General features: G+C 42.7%; 1 protein-coding gene across 1 annotated transcript in view; it reads left to right on the top strand.

Annotated features, from left to right (window-relative positions):
* Nucleotides 1–13,355, top strand: part of ABHD2 (abhydrolase domain containing 2, acylglycerol lipase) — a 28,820-nt gene extending 15,465 nt beyond the window's left edge. The window contains exons 6-10 of the mRNA XM_039723617.1: nt 2,951–3,043; nt 4,702–4,815; nt 6,026–6,095; nt 6,823–6,907; nt 7,861–13,355. Of these exons, the coding sequence (XP_039579551.1) occupies nt 2,951–3,043; nt 4,702–4,815; nt 6,026–6,095; nt 6,823–6,907; nt 7,861–8,057 (559 nt within the window). The 3' untranslated portion in view covers nt 8,058–13,355. The remainder of the gene's footprint in view (nt 1–2,950; nt 3,044–4,701; nt 4,816–6,025; nt 6,096–6,822; nt 6,908–7,860) is intronic.
* Nucleotides 13,356–13,634: the final 279 nt, after the last annotated feature.

Raw genomic sequence — 13,634 nt, 5'->3', positions numbered from 1 at the left:
CACTGAAACAGTGCTGTGGGTGATCAAGGGATGGAGAGGTGCTCACAGCTGTGTTATAGGAGTGGGGAAGATGAGGGAGAAAAGTATTACAACCCTAAAGTCTGAAAACATTAATGTCTCCCCACCTGGAAGACAAGGTTGTGGCACTTTAGGAGCTGTGATGGCTTCATTTGCATGTACTGATGGAGGGTTGAGGCACAGCAATGCTGCTTGAAAACTGGACTCAACTAATGTACTTAACCTTGCCATATATGCACAGGTAATGGAGATTAAAACTCTAACTGGCTGAGCTGCTGTTTTCAGTTTCTTCTGTCTGTACATATGGACAATTACTAAGGTGCAGCTGACTCTGCAGTAATTTACCTGCAGTTTTGAGCTGTGAGACTATTTACAAGCCAGAAGGGACTGCTGAGACTCAGGTGTTTGGGTCAAGATCCCTTGGGCAGATATGAATGGTGAAACTGTGGCAGGTCTGTGAGGGGCTTGCTATGGAATTCAGCCTCACAGCCTGGTCAGCATAGCTGGAACTCTTGATGCTGATGATGCCCTGCCTGTGTAGGGACCAGTTTGTTACTCAGCAGTCTGAAGACACCTTTTATGAATCAGGCTCTTACAGGTAAAAGCAAAAAGCTTTTCTGGAAGCACTAAGATGTGAGTAAATCTTGATATGTTTGTAATATTCCAGCTATCTAATCCCTTTTGAGGTCAGATGTGACTACTGCTAAGAAAGTGTATAATCTGCTGCTAGTTCACACCCTTAAAATCTGAACAGATGCTACAGGAACAGCTGTTCTGTTTTGTTTCAAGTAAAATGTTCTTAGCTGTCCTGGGATTCTGGCATAGAGCACAGAGCATCCTTTTGAAGCCAGATCCTTAATTGCAACCATCAGAGAGGGTTTGCAGGGATAATATCTGGCTGAGGTCCACTTGGTTCATCTTCTACAATTATGCAATATTGTATTCCTGGTCTCCAAAATGCTGTTGTGAGTAATGCTGTTATGCTTGCATGGCAAGGACAACCTGATTAACAATTCTCCACTTGGATATTTGTGTGGAAAAACAACTCACTGGGTCTTTTTTTCCCTGAGTTTAATGCACCCCATGGTGTGGGCTGTGTGGATTATTGAGCTCTTGCCTCCACCTGCTGGGTAAACATCTCCTAGCAAAGCTCCTGCCACAAAACATCTGCTCTGTATTACTGGACAGCCAGCAGGAAGGATTTTCAGGTCTTGTGTCTCCCTTCCTAATACCCACATCTGCTGTAAGTGCTAATTAGCTGAAGAATTAGGGGAAAGCAACATCTACTGAGCAAAAGACAGGAGGAGAGAGGGCCTTGTGCCCTGGTTATAGAAGTGGGAGGGAGGAGGTGTAAAGCACCTCCAGGTAGAATGGTGAAGCCACTGCCTTCCTGGGCTTGGTCTGGTACATGAAAATTGCTGGCTTCAGCCTTCAGGGCTACATGGAAGTGGATTACTACCAGGACCAATTAGTTTGCAGTTCTATTTTTTTATATCGGCTTGTCCAGCATTTATTCCCCAAATAACTTTAATAAGCAAAGGAAAAAGCTTTAGTGAGCAAGGTGAACCAAGGATTTCAAATCCGAAAGCCTTTCCAGAGCAGCAGCAATACTAGGATCTGCCAGAGGAAAGAGACTCTTTAATGAATTAACACAGTCTAGGGAATGTGTTCCCTGAGGCCAAACAGGGACAGGTCTCCTTATTCCTTAATCTCTGCCTGCATAGGCTTGATTCTGCTTCTTGATCTTGTGGAATGCATCTTCATCATAGCTACAGGCTGTGGGGAGACCTCAGCTCTGAAACCTGGGCAGTCCTCAAAATACTGGAAGTTGCCTGTGTTGGTTTTTTTTTAATACTTGCAGCTTTTCATATGAGGAGTATTGCTGTACACCACAGGAACTGCAGGGAAATGTAGTAGCTTTAACTTCAAACATCTTGTGATAACTTTATAAAGAAAGAAATGTGCTATCTTCTTTCATTCCCCTGCCCTGGCATAAATGTGGTAGGTATAGCCTGGCTAGACAAAAAGGTAATGGATTTTTCTTTTTTTTTAAATCCATACTCTCCAGCATGGCTAATTACAAGAAAACAGCTTGCTCCTGCCTGGTAGGGGACTTTGCAGCCTGTAGCTTGGAAGGTCATGCTAAATCTACAGTAGTTCTCATGGTATGTTAATGTTTAAGTGGTAGGAGAGCTTCAGTAGCTGAAACTGCTCCCAGCATTCTTCAGTCTCCAGTAAATGATAGTGTGTTCCCTCAGCAACAGCAAACCCTGCTAGGAGTAAAGCTCTAACCTGCCCATGACCCTGCATAGCAAAGGAGTGCTGGTATCTGGCAGAGCTCACACAGCTCTGGATGGCTTAAATTCTGTTTTAACAGCAGATAAGCTGAGAAGTGCTCTTCTGCTTTGAGAATAGGTAAAGGCTTCAACTCAGATGCCACTTGCAGCTGCAACTAGTATTTATTCCTACAGTTCCTGCCAATGAACTGAAGCAATAATAGTATCTGTACATATTGGAAACATCTGCACAAATTATTTCCTCTGCAGAGCTGTATTACACAATAGACAACACTGTTGAGCAACAGGTTTTAGCCCTTTCCTTGAAAGCCCCATTATGTAAATTACATTCAACTTCTGCAAAGGGATACTAAAATCCTCTTGTCAGTGTTATGGATCTTGATTGATGGCTCTTAAATGCGCTGATCAAAACTGCTAATTGCATTGTGCAAGATGAGACTGCAGATCTGTTTTCTGATACTAGCAAACTTCATCAAAGTGGAAGTCATTTCCTGGAAAAGGTTAAGCTGTGGCAGAGAAGGCCTGGAGGTTTGTTTACACAGCCCCCAGACTGCCATAAGATGTTAACAGTGTATTAATCTGATCTTTCAAGGGCTCCATTAACAGCTTTGTTTGTTCTGTTGTGTTTTTTCTAGGGCACAGGAAACCTTCATGCAGTGGGATCATTGTAGAAGATTTTATAACTTCCTCATGGCAGACAACATGAAGAAGATCATCCTTTCTCACAGGTACTGCAGTACATCACTCACACTGACAGTATTGATTGGGTCAATTGCTGTATTGGATTTGTCTGCCTGGTCCTTTAATACAGGACTCCTGAAGGGTTTAGCACAAGTTCCTTGGTAGATCTTTAGATGAACTAACAGAGAAGGTGAGCACTTGTCAAGCTCATTATGCTGTAAAATAGACAAATATGCTTTGGCCATTTTGTTAGAAGAAAGACATTGTTGTCTTTTTGTGTTCTGTGGAAACTTGTTTAATGAACAAACAAGACATGCACAGGAAAACATTGCAATTAGACTTCAAAGTGGAGTATTCTGCATCTGTTTCACTTCTAGCCAAAGAATTCCCTATTGAAGGAGCCTCTTGTTCTGCCACCTACCTGAGGTAGGACTGATCTTCCAGATCTGCTGTATGGAGTTGCTGCCTATCAAATAAGCAAATAGTCAAACCTGTAGCTCTGGCTTCTAGCTGTTCCTCTAGAAATAGCATGTAGCCAGCAAAATACTTAACATTGCTGTTTCTGGAGTGCAAGTGTGCTGTAGGATCCCTGTGCTGCTGTTGCTGATCCGTGGCTCTTGCATAACAAAAGAAATTTGTGTGTTAAACAGGTGACATGCTCGATGTTGGTGTTTTCCCCATCAGAAGTTCTCTGGGTGGTACTTTGTAGGCAAGAAAGTGCCTCATCTGTGTGTATTGGAAGATGCCTGACTGAGGGGAATATCTTATGACCTATTTCATTGAAGGAACATGTATCACTTCAGACTTCTGGTTCTTTGTTTACATTCCTGTGCAGTATGAAACACTTGTAGAAGGAGGGTAGCCAGTGTAGGATGATCCACGTAATTCATTCCAGGTTTACAAATATTTAGACAACTTAAACAAATTTGACCAGTGAAGTTAGGTAAGCTCCTATTAAAGGCTACTTAAATTCTTAACCCAGAGAAGGCTGGTGCTGACTTGAAGGGAAGTGTGTTAAGCAAACTTTTCCCATAATCACTTGTGCTCTACCTTGCCCAAATCAAACCTGCTCTGCCCTGCAGCTGCCTCTCAAAGGGAATAAAAACCCCTGTCCAACTTGTGGCTTTTGTTCTGTTTGTTTGGGAAGAAGTTTGTTCTGGTAAAGAAACACATCCTCCCCTGAGGGCAATAACCAGTGATGACAAGTGTCCATAGTAAATAGCTTTCTGCTGAGGTAGTACCCTGAGTAATTTCTGTGTGTGGGGTAGCCTTAAGTCTGTGCTGGGGGCTTTAGAACCAGATGGTGCAGGAGATGCTATGCCCAGCATTGCTAATGCTCTCACCCAAACCACCCACAGGTTTGGTCTGAAGCCAAAAAACTCTCCCTCTAACATGTAGCCTCAAGTCCAAATACCCTTAGTGCCCTCTGTTCTGGAAAGTTTCTTTTAAGAGGGCCCTCTCATGCAGTTTTTCAGTAGATAAGGAAAACATTTTTTCCTACAAGGAGGCTGCTGGGGTTTGTTATGTCTTGTTGCAAAGGTAAGTGGACAAACAAGCTGTTCTGGCTCCCAAGGAAGCCTCATGTTTATGTAACCCACTTCTAATCTTATCTTGTCAGATTTGGTAAACTCAGCTGTCCTTGAACAGATCATGGTTTTGCTGCCCTTGTGTTATTTGGATGTAATTCTTGATGTCACTCTTGCAGGCAAGTTCTTTTTGGAGATAACAACATGAAGAAGCCACAAAGCCTGTCAGATGCTGATCTGGGCAAGCTCTATACAGCAACATCACTTATGCAGATTGATGATAACATTATGAGGTATGAAGGGCAATTCTCTGCTCCCCTATAGAACTCCAAGTACCTTCTCTTCCCAGTGTTGCTCTTGCATGCCCCTTGATGTGCCTGCAGGAGTCTGCTGAAATACAGTGAACACAACTTGAAATTCTTACTTGCCTCCACATTAAAAAAAACTTAGAACATGGGGAAAAACAAACTTACTGTTTACAGTCAAATCTTCTTTAAAATCATCCAGGAGGCATTTATTGGTAACACCTGAACCTGAAGCCTTCACTAAGGTAGAAAGAGGCCAAATTCTAGCAACAAAAAAAGGGGAATGTGGAAAGAAACTCAGAACTGCTCATGGATTTCCTTAACTCTGTTTGAAAAATCTTCTCCCCATGAAACACTTCTGCTTTCTCAATACACAATAGGGCTGGCTGAGATAATGTAACCTTTCTTATTTGTCATACTAACACCTAATTAAGTGCTCTGCTTTAATAAGCAGTAGCCTGTTACTGCCTGTGTCCTTGACAACAACATGGCACTTTAAGTGGCAGTGTTCATATCATGGCATGTTCCATATCAGGCACTGACCCCTTTCCAAAATAAAGCTGTAAAGTGTTAGCTAAAAAGCTGTGACACTTTTGGCCAAGTGGGAGTATGATTGGCTGCTTATAATAAAACCATTCTTTGGGAAATCTCCCTGCTTGTCCCTCTTCACGGAGACCTTTCTAGTTTGGACCAACAGCTATATTGTCCCTTATATTAAAGAAAAGGCACTTGAATATAGGCTTACTCAATTCTTGGTTTGGGATGGTGTGAAGGGATTTGGCAAAGAAGTAGAACCACAGTGAATTCTGGGGAACTGGTCCAGTAAATTTGAGCTTTATAAGCTGTGCTGGGTTTGTATTTGAAAAGACTTTTAGGGAAAGATGAGCAAGATCCTAACTTTCTTTCATCCACGTGTACAGTTAAGTGAAGTGGGGTGTTTTAAAAGAAACACCCTGAGGGCTGCTGGTCTTCAGTTTGCATGTTTGACTTGCCCATGCTCTCAGAATGTTTGAGAAGGCACAGAAACCATCGAGGCATGTGCTGCCAAAGGGTTTTGCAAAGAGACTGGGTATTAAAAAATTGTCTATGGAAATTGAGTCATCATTCCTGTTTCTGCATGTGTCCTCACTTAATAGTGACTGTAATGTTTCAGTAATGGCTGAAACAGTTGATATTAATGACAATCTGTCTATTTCAGGAAATTCCATGGCTACAGCTCACTGAAGGAGTACTATGAAGAGGAAAGTTGCCTGCATTACTTGCACAGGGTAAGCCCTTGCAGCAGACTGCTCTTGCACTGGAAGGAGAATACTCTGTGGTTTCTTTTGTTGATACCTGCAGATGCTTTAGGGGATTTTCAGAAATAATCAGGCACAGTATATTGGAGTGGGATTTCAGATCTTGCTACCTCAAACACTGGGGCTAAATTCTCTGGGCTCTTAAGTGCATATAACACTGGCAGGTGATAGCACCCAAGAGATGGAGACAAAGCCACACACTCAGCTGAACTGGTCTGAGTGTACAAGGATAAAGTGGGAAATGCATGCCTGCATGGAGCCTGTACTTTCAAGAAAGGCTGGCTGGATTCTGTGGAAGAGACTCAGGACACTGACAGGCAGATGCTTGAGCAAAGTTTTGCCAAAGTGTAACTGAGATCAATTTCTCCTTTTTCTACTGAACCAGAGAATGGAGATGTTCCAAGGGAGTTTCCTGGACTTCAACCAAGGTGTCCATAACAGAGCTGGCAGTAGCTGCCTGATGTGCAAAGCAGTGCAGAGCGAAAAAAGGGTGCAGTTGTTTCAATTCTAAGAGTGGGGACTCAGTCTGTTTACTGTCTGCCTCTTTCTTACAATTGGATTAGAGGAAAAAATTAACTCTAAAATAAGATCTTAATTGAATTATGCTTAGATACTTTTACAGTTGGTAGATTGACATTCAAATACTAACCCCTTTCTGTTTTGGTTTTTTCATTTCATGTCATGTTTCCTGATGCAGATCTATGTTCCTCTTCTGTTGGTTAATGCTGCTGATGACCCTCTTGTTCATGAGAGTCTTCTATCAATTCCAAGAGCTCTTTCAGGTATGCTGAAACAGTCTCCTCCAGCTGGGCACATTTATGTACCTACAGCTTGCTTATCACATCACAATTCCTGATTTCAAAGCAGCTTGACTTGCCTCCTTACATCTGTAATGCTGTGGGAGGTGTGCTAAGCCTCTTTAAGTCACCAATTGCTAGAACTAACAAGGCTAACCCTGAGCAGGAAGAGCTTCAGTCCTTTCAGGCACCTGTTGCTTGTGCTGATAGCAGCAGGTTACATTCTTGAATGAAAAAGATTTCCTCACAGCTCCTTTGCTCACTGGGATTTAGTAGGAAGATGGGTGGTGGTGACAGTCTGGATGAAGCACAGATGAACTCCCCCTTTGCTGATGAAATGGGGACAGTGCATGCATGGCTCTGTCACTTGGCACGGAATTGGGATCTCTCCCTTGAAAGGAGTGGAGCTGTCTGTCTTCAAAAAAGGAAAAAGATAAATTGCACTTAGAAGCTCAGAAGAGGGAGCTGCTGCTGCTTCATCACACAGAGAGTGGGTGCACAGGGTGGGAAAACAGGGTTCATTCTTTTCCTGGTCAGAGGTTGTGAGCAGAGAATTTGAGCTGCTTTCAGACAGAACAAGCACAGAGAGTTTTTCACTGTCCATACAACAAGATGGCTGATGCACTGTCAGAGCTTAGTGCAGCTTGACATGATGCAAACAGTCCTAGCTCCAGGGAATGTGAGTTAAAGGTGATCATTTGTTAAAGAATGACCATTCTTACAGCAGTACAGGTATTGCTCTTAGGGCCCTGTCAGCAGCATCTCTTGGGCAGCCTTTGTCCTGGCAGCTCAAGATGCTTTCATTCTCAGCTTCAGTTATCCTGGAACTTTCTGCCTCTTTTTACTCTTGGGCAGCCTTTGTCCTGGCAGCTCAAGATGCTTTCATTCTCAGCTTGAAGATGTTATCCTGGAACTTTCTGCCTCTTTTTCTTTTACAGAGAAAAAAGAGAATGTCATGCATGTGCTGCCCCTTCATGGAGGCCACCTGGGATTTTTTGAGGGGTCTGTGCTGTTCCCAGAACCTCTTACCTGGATGGATAAGCTCGTGGTGCAGTATGCCAATGCCATCTGCCAGTGGGAGAAGACAAAGCCTCACTGCTCAGAGGCTGAGCAGGCTGTGTCTGGCCAGGAGTAATCAACCCAAAGACTCTGGATCACTTCAGTATATCTCTGTTTGGGAACATCTTGTTCCCTCACCTGCTGCTTCAGGTTTCCATTCTCCTTGATATCCTATGGCTGGGGTTTGATCACCATGTGTTTTTTTCCAAAATTGAGTTAAAGCAAAGGTTAACATCTGGTCAGAGCCTCTTTGGATATCCAGTCACGTGGATTTGTAATTTACTGCTCTGCTTGAAGAATTGGGTTGCTGTCTGTAGCTTGTTACAGGGCTACTGAGCTAAAGACTGCTTGCTTTAATATAGCAGAAGTTTCACATGTCAAAATCTCTTTACCTGCTGGTCAAAAACTTGATCTGCAGCATTTGTTTAGGTGTAGATGATGGGATAACTGTGGCTCTCTTCTCTCTCTGGGTGCTGGAAAATCCCTGTACCAAGCCACAAGCCAGCATGTGGTTCAGTCTGTAAGCCACTACAGTGTGGCTTAGAAAAACAGATGCTTGACTGCAAGTGTAGTGTCAGCTTTGCACCATCTCAAGGGAAACCTTTTAGTACCTAGGAATGCACTTGCACAAGTGAATCACTTTAAAAATATTCAATTTTTCCATGCTTGAGCCGTGAGTGGATTGGGGTGGCTTTATGCTGCGTCTCCAAGTAGAGAAAAGCTGCAGCCTGGTAATGCCAGTTAATGTTTCTATGTAAACATGTTCTCACTTCAGGACCTGATCAGTCATCTTCTTGTCATCTTTGCCTCTTTTTAAATACTGTTATCTTTTCAGTACTGGATTCTTTGTTTGACCTGGGTCTTTTTAAAGCTGGCTCTGGCTTCCAAATGGAAACCCATGATTAAGAATCTGCAGGATTGTTTCTGTGAACTCAATTTGCTTGAAAGAATATTTTATTGAGAGCTATTGTGCTTTCTTAGGCATTAATTGGTGAGGAGTAGGGTATATCTATTTAGATTTATTCCCCTTATGTCAGGGTAAATAATACCAAAATGCTTCCCATTGGTTTTCAGAGCTCCAGGTGGGTTTGAGACATGTGACTTGCCTTACAGTTGATGTGGAACTGGTGTCCCCAGCCCTGTGCAAATGAAATGACATCTTTGCATGGCTGACTACTTCCAGATCTGTGTAATGCTGTAGGATTACTGGCTCCAGTCAGACACTGGGCTCTTTCTCACTAGAATTTCTTTTCTACAACCAGACATCCCCTTCTAGTTTTAATGTGCAAAGTGAAGTGTGAAAGCTGTTTGCAGGAAAGCTGGCTACTCACCTGTGCTTTTCCCTCAAGTGGCAGCTGTGGTCTGTGCCAAGATAGTTATTAAAGGAAAGTTGTCCCATGACAATCTGGAGACTGAAACTAGTGGTAAAAATCTTTTTTTTTTTCCTTATTGTTTGTTCTTTCAATATTGTAGGGTCATTAATCCATCCATAGGGTTTCTTTATCGCAGTGTCAGTGAAGTTCTTTTCCTGTCACAACTTCCCTCATCAGCACTTTATTGCTTCAGCCTTGGTCTGTGTTCCAGGCACTTTAATTTATAGCTTAAGGGTGAAACAAGCTGCAAGTCTTCAGTCTGGTAACAACAAACCTGGGGAACAAGCCTCCTGGACTGCCCTGTCCCTGAACTTCAGTAGGTTTAGTAGGTGGAGTTTCATTTTAATAAAGCAATAATTAACTCTTGTAGCAAAGATGCTTTGTCATATCAGGAAATTCCTTTCATTTGCCTTAGGCCAAACACCTTGGCCTGTGATCTATGATGAACTGTGGATAGCTGCACATTCTCCTAGTCAGTAAATCTGGGCTTCTTTTTTCTTCAAAGAGAAGATGAAACTAAGTAAAGCTACAGCAAGATTTGGCTGTGCTTGTGGCTGTTCCTTAAGAACTATTTTAGGGCATCAGTTAGCAAGGATATTCTTAGCTGATGGATATCTTGTCTCTGTGTTATGTTCTTATTCATACTGCATCACTAAAGTATGTCATAAAAGACATTTCAGTTTTTTTGCTTAAGTAGTGTTCATGTAATATTCATTGGGTATGACTTAAATATCTCCTCGCTTTAGCAGAAGTGAAGTGTAAACAACACATGTACACATCAAATAGATACAGTATAAATTTAGGTGTCTAAGTCTCCCAAAATGAGGTGAGCAACTGGGCAATTCTCAAAGCAGCAGGAGCTGTAGCTTTCTCTAATCAAGTGGAGATTTTTCTTTAAACTTGGAGAGCCTTTCTGAGGAGTACTCCTTCCTACCCACAACCCAAGCCTTCATACTGCAGAAGTGCCAATGCTGTGGACTTTCTGAAACTCTCCACTACAGAAGAGGGTCTCTGTCTTGCTCTTTTGCCCTGGTTTTGCACTTGAATCTAAAACTGTTCAAATCACTTGTGACTTAACTGAGTCTGGCTTATTTGGGGAAGGACAACTTTTGTTGTGGCTTTTTTGTGCAAGGTTTCTGGAGCTTGAGGTTCAGCTTAAGCCTGTAGGTGGAAGCAGTGTGAAAAAAACAACTGTTCTCTCCATCTCAATAAATTTGATGCTTCTTTCAAAGCAAGACTTGTAGTCAGACTTGCAGCAGTCACTTAGAAGTCTTGAGGAACTAGGAGAGGAGAGAATTTAGCTGCAGTTCATGTTATCTAAATTATGTATTAAATCTTGCTACTGACAATGATGGATAATTGATACCTAGTGACACATGAGACTGTCCAGTCCTAATCTGAAATACTCTTACCTCCCAAAATAAGGCAATACTACTCTTGTTATGTGGGCAGGTGGTCTTTATTTGCCCAGTGAACCCAGCCTTAAATGCAGTCTGAATTTTTCAGTCGTAGAGGTGAAGTCTTTCATCTCTTGTCAAAACACATGAGGCTGCTGAAGTGTGCACTTGAAGATCATTGCAGTGTGGTCTGATAGAGCAGTTCAAGATCACAGCTTGGTGAATCTGACATGTGCTCTGCTTAGTTTCAAACTGGGATTAGAAAAATCATTAGGAGAGCTCCTCCATGGGTAGTCTCATGGTAAACACACCTTCCCCATCACTGAATGTAAGTAGCACTTGAACATGAGCCCTGAGGACCCTCTCAATCAGACAGCAAGTTGCTGAACAATTACTCTTTGATGGTTAGGCTGGTCCAGCCATCACCTTTGCCATTTTTCTGGAGATATCTGAAGATGGTAAATAAGCAACTCAGACTTGCTCTGACTGAGCACAAGGAACTTCAGCTTTCACTACACGAGCTCTGCCAGCATTTTTAATAGTCCCTTTGTTCTAAATCAAGGTGTTTTCAGATGGGTCTGGCAGTGTTGCAGTTGCACTATAAAGGCAAACAGTGAACTTCCCTGCAATCCTTTTCCTGAGTGTTTTTCTGCAGTTCCTGTTTATGAAGGTATGGGTTACAAAGACAGGGCATTAAGTAAAAATGTTGGGAACTATTAACTCCAGTACTGAATTTAGCCAAGTTACCTGTGTGTCATCTGTCCTGGGTCTGTCACAATTCCTAGACCACAGCCCTTTGACACGTGGTGCCTTGCCCTTTTCCTCCTCCTCCCCTGACATCAGCATATCTAGAGACTTCAGTGACAGCTCTGTCAGAGCTTTTGGGGCTTTGCTTTTTGGTAAATGAGTTTTCAGACACTGAGGCACACCAGTGATGCACAGGGCACAACTGAGTGCTGACTTAAAGGACCTTTGTGGGCAGCCTACACCTGGCTACAGTCAGTTTCAAGGCTGAAAATAACAATGTATATAGGCAGTGGATCACTTTCAACTCTCTGCTCCTTTTGCAGTAGGAGTTGAGTCATAGAAGCAGGGTTTGCTTTGCTTAATGTGTGACTTGTTATCCTGCAATCCCAAAGTTTTTGTCTGTTAACACTCCAGCGGCATAGCTGGAGGTAAATTGCTCAAGTGGCTACATCTCAAAGGAAAGAGCAGAGAGTACCATCTTCAGGACTTAATTGCCAGTTTAGTCACCTGGACTGCTTCCAAGTTTTTCTGGAAATGCTATGCTTCTCTGGATCTTAATGAAATTCTTCAATCTTTTTTTGTGAGACCAGAGAAGGCCTGAGCCTAGTGCTGCCTGTGTAAGTCACTTGTTGTAAAGAACATCTTGTTTCTGGCTTGAGTCATACTCCATGTGTCCCTATCCCTTCTGGGGGTTGGTTCATTTGGGAAGATGCTGGAGCCACAGTGACTCAAAGCAGTGTCTCTCCTATGGCTTCTAGGTGAAAAGCAAACAGCCCTTCTTGGTGTGAGGACTTTATGAATTTTTCTCCAAGCTTAGAATGCCTCAGAGCAGCACCAGCCCAAGGGAGGGTGCCCTGTTACTGTACCCTCTTCTCACTGGCAGTGGGAGTGACACTGGCCTGGACTTCCTCAGCTGTCAGGGCAGCTTAGGCACAAGTGCCATCAATGAGTCAAAGTAGCTGTCAGCTTCCCATGCTGTGCTGGAAAGGTTTCTGGAGTTATCCTGAACATCTGTACAAGGTGGCACAAAGCCCCCTTGCTTTGGTCTGACTGACAAGCTCCTGTTGTAATCAAAGTTCTTGCATGACCAGAGAGGAGATACAGAATTTTCTTCTTGGATCTCCACTATAGTTCTGCTGGGATGTTGACCCATCTCATGGTCCCTGCCAACTAAAAAGTCTTTAAAATACAAAAAAAAAAAGCCAAATAAAACCCATTTGTATTTGTTATAACCCAATCCTATTCCTTTGCCCAAGTCAACAACTTTCCAAAGGGGCATATTGTCTCATTGTTACATGACAGCTTGACTGCAATTCCCAGTGACAGATCTCTAGCCATTCTTCTAGAGAAAGCATAACCTCTTTCTCTGACAGTTCCTAGCCAAAAAGGTGTGTAAAGAGCTTGGGAAGAGGAGACCTGTGCCCTTGTTTCTCTCATGCAGCTGTGTTAGAACAGGCAGAGTGACTTCCAGTGTTCTTGGTGAGCAGTTGACTATGAAAATATTTTCAATTTGGCAAAATTATATTCTGTAACTATCTCTAAATGCTGCCCTGAAGAAGCCTGTATATTGAGACACCCTCCCTGCTGCCATGTTCTGAGTCAGATTCTCTGGAGCTGAGAGCTGCAGGGGAGATGATTTGCAACTAGCAATGCAATTTTTCTATATCTGCTGATGTTTACCTTTAAAATTATATATAAATATATATTAAACTGTCTTTGATTTTTTTCTTTAATTTTTGTTCTTGTGTGGTGTAAAATGGAAGTCATTGCAAAACAAAATGTAATTTTGTTATCTTTGATTCAGTGGGGTTTCTTTATTTAAAAATAAAGGACTTATTGAAGTCAGTGCTACAGCTAGTGCCTGTGTGTGAAGTTCCATATGTTGGCAGAGACTCTTAGTCTTCCCTGAGGCCCAGCTTGGGGAGCTGGCTGGGGGGAAGGTGATACAAGCACTCATGGTGCTCAGGTCTGTCCTGGTTGCTTTTTCTCTTCTGGGCAAGAAGAGGTCTTTGATGCCACTCTGGTGGAGAATGGGTATAGCATCAGCTTTAAAAAAACACATCTGCCATGAAACTACTGAAAAAGAGTGATTTTGCCAGTGGAATAGAGCATCTGTTATTTCTCCCTATGTGAGAG

Source organism: Passer montanus, unplaced genomic scaffold (assembly GCF_014805655.1).
Source record: "Passer montanus isolate IOZ18808 unplaced genomic scaffold, ASM1480565v1 scaffold5, whole genome shotgun sequence".
Classification (NCBI taxonomy): domain Eukaryota; kingdom Metazoa; phylum Chordata; class Aves; order Passeriformes; family Passeridae; genus Passer; species Passer montanus.
The sequence above is the reverse complement of the archived record's forward strand: the minus strand, read 5'-3'. Positions and strand labels throughout refer to the sequence as shown.